Raw genomic sequence first — 2,428 nt, 5'->3', positions numbered from 1 at the left:
TTAAATTAAAAAAGAGTGCATTATCAGCCAAAACTCTGGCAAGCAAGCACACAGAACAGGCAGGCTTGCTCCCTTTTTTATCTCTAACCCATGAGGCCCTGGTCCTCTGCTCACATTGGCTGGACTCAGGTTCAAGGGGGCAAAAGGATATGGCTTAATTAACAGGATGTAACTAAAATCAAGGAACTTGTAACAGTATGTCCTAAGTAAAGTGGAGCAGGGCAAGAATGTAACTAAAATGTAATTAACAAGGGCTAAGCCATCTGACCAAAGAAGGCCTTTTCAGAAAAACAATTCTCACTAGATTAACAGAAATAAAGCAAACTACTTTGTTAAAAAGACACTGAAAATCTCTTTTTGTCATGTTCTGCATTGAAGGTCTAGCACTGGGGATGCGCAGGTATGAACCCTTCCTTCTCAGATAGTACTTGTGAGACAGAACTATGTGACCCACGAATACACAGCAGCCCACCCACCCCACCCCTGCCAGCCTTTAGTCAAGGCTCTTTCCCCGTCCTAGATCCCCTCAGAATCCTTGCTGCTACTATGAGAATCCCAGGCTTCCTGGCCTCATGGCAACACCAAGGAAAATAAGAAGTTCTAGAATGGACAGTCCTGGGCTCAGATCAGAGAGGGCAACCGGGCCAGAGGCGCAGGCTAGACACAGCCTCAGGTTTGTGACTCGCCTGCTGTGTTAGTAAGGCCCATCAGGAGTTTCAATGTGGGTATGGAGCTGTTCATGGACCTGTTGTCTGCACCCTGCCGAGCCGTCTACATCTTTGCCAAAAAGAACAACATTCCCTTTGAATTCCAGTTTGTAGATCTGCTCAAAGGTCAGTCCCTACTGCTACCTAGGCAGGCCTGGTCCTGGGAAGAAGCCCAAGGACGCAGGTATGGGCATTTCAGAGAAGTAGAGGTAGTAAAGCAAAGGGGGAGAAAAGGTACCAAAGGTGTCAAGATTATCCAGGCTGCATCCCTCCTTGTCTAACAACAGTCCCTCCACTAGGAAGAAAAGTCTCTTTGAGAGTCAAGGGGAAGATTGTTAGGGGAAACCCAGCAAGGGCCCTTGTCATCATCTTGTGTGTTTTAGGGGATGGTGGTGGTCTTGCACTTCATTATCTGAAGAACCTGACAACCAGACTGCTAATGGTTGCAGTAATATGCGAGTATAGATATTGTTCACTTTCTTCCCAGAATCAAATCTGCTCTGATGGCTGGGTATATCCCCAGCCCAGTGGTAGACAGTTTGCATAGAATATTCCATCCTCAGTACTGAAAATAAAATTATGTAGAATGCAAACCTGCTATGGATCACACAGACCCACCCCCATGTGAAGTTTAGTGTGTTAGGTTCTAGGCCCTCCTCTCTAAGCACAAAGGAGGCTCTAAAAGCTCAGCTTGAGACAGAAGCTTCAAGACTAGAAAGGGAGATGTAGAAGCTGCAGAAATGAATGAGGCAGGGGCTGGGAAGGTGGCTCAGTGGTAGAGTGCTTGCCTCACATGCATGAGGCCCTGGGTTCGATTCCTGAGCACCACATAAACAAAAAGGCCAGAAGTGGCGTTGTGGCTCAAGTGGTAGAGTGCTAGCCTTGAGCTGAACAGCTGAGGGAGAGCGCCCAGGCCTAGAGCTCAAGCCCCAGGACCGACAAAAAAAAAAAAGAAAGAAAGAAAGAAAAATGAATGAGGCATAAATGCTACTCTCAGAAATGTTTCTGTTTAGAAGCAGCTAGTCAAGGAAGAGTGAGAAATCCTTCCCCTTATAAAATTCTCTGTTCATGCTAAGTGTCTGATTTCATGTACGGGGCTCCCCCTTTGGATTCCAGCTCTATTCTGGGCTTATGTTTCCTATGTGGCCAGCTTCAGCTGCCCTGCTTTCTTAAAAGGGGTAAGACAAATGGGTGCTGGTGGCTCACACCTGTAACTCTAGCTATTTATGAGGCTGAGATCTGAGGATTGAAGTTCAAAGCCAACCAAGGCAGGAAAGTCTGTGAGACTCTTAGCTCCAATTAACTACCAAAAAATTTAAAGTGGAACTGTGGCTCAAGTGATAGAGGACCAGCTTTGAGTGGAAAAGCTAAGGGATAGCACCCAGGCCCTGAGATCAAGCCCCCAGTATCAGCACAAAACAAGAGGCAGTGATAGAGTGAGGAGTGATGGAGTTGGAGACTGAAGACCTGTGGCTTTTGTGAGCCAAAAGGTTATCTTGGTGCTGGAGAAAAGAGATTAGCAACTCTGAGATAGAGGCAGGTGGAGAGGCAGGAAATCCTGATCTTGGTCTCTGTTTTGTCACTGACCTGGGGTGTGTCTTTCGAGGCCTCAGTTTCTTCCCTTCTTTTTTTCTTTGGTCAGTCGCGGGGTTTGAACTCTGGGCCTGGGCGCTGTCCCTCAGCTCTTCAGCTCAAGGCGAGCGCTCTACCACTTGAGCTAC

At 47.1% G+C, this 2,428-nt stretch overlaps 1 protein-coding gene across 1 annotated transcript in view; it reads left to right on the top strand.

Annotated features, from left to right (window-relative positions):
* Positions 1–727: 727 nt before the first annotated feature.
* Positions 728–2,428, top strand: part of LOC105984148 (glutathione S-transferase theta-4) — a 9,303-nt gene continuing 7,602 nt past the window's right edge. The window contains exon 1 of the mRNA XM_013014247.1: positions 728–891. Coding sequence (XP_012869701.1) covers positions 728–891 — 164 coding nt within the window. The remainder of the gene's footprint in view (positions 892–2,428) is intronic.

Source organism: Dipodomys ordii, unplaced genomic scaffold, assembly GCF_000151885.1.
Source record: "Dipodomys ordii isolate 6190 unplaced genomic scaffold, Dord_2.0 Scaffold23, whole genome shotgun sequence".
Classification (NCBI taxonomy): domain Eukaryota; kingdom Metazoa; phylum Chordata; class Mammalia; order Rodentia; family Heteromyidae; genus Dipodomys; species Dipodomys ordii.
This window is presented reverse-complemented; position numbering and strand designations above follow the sequence as displayed.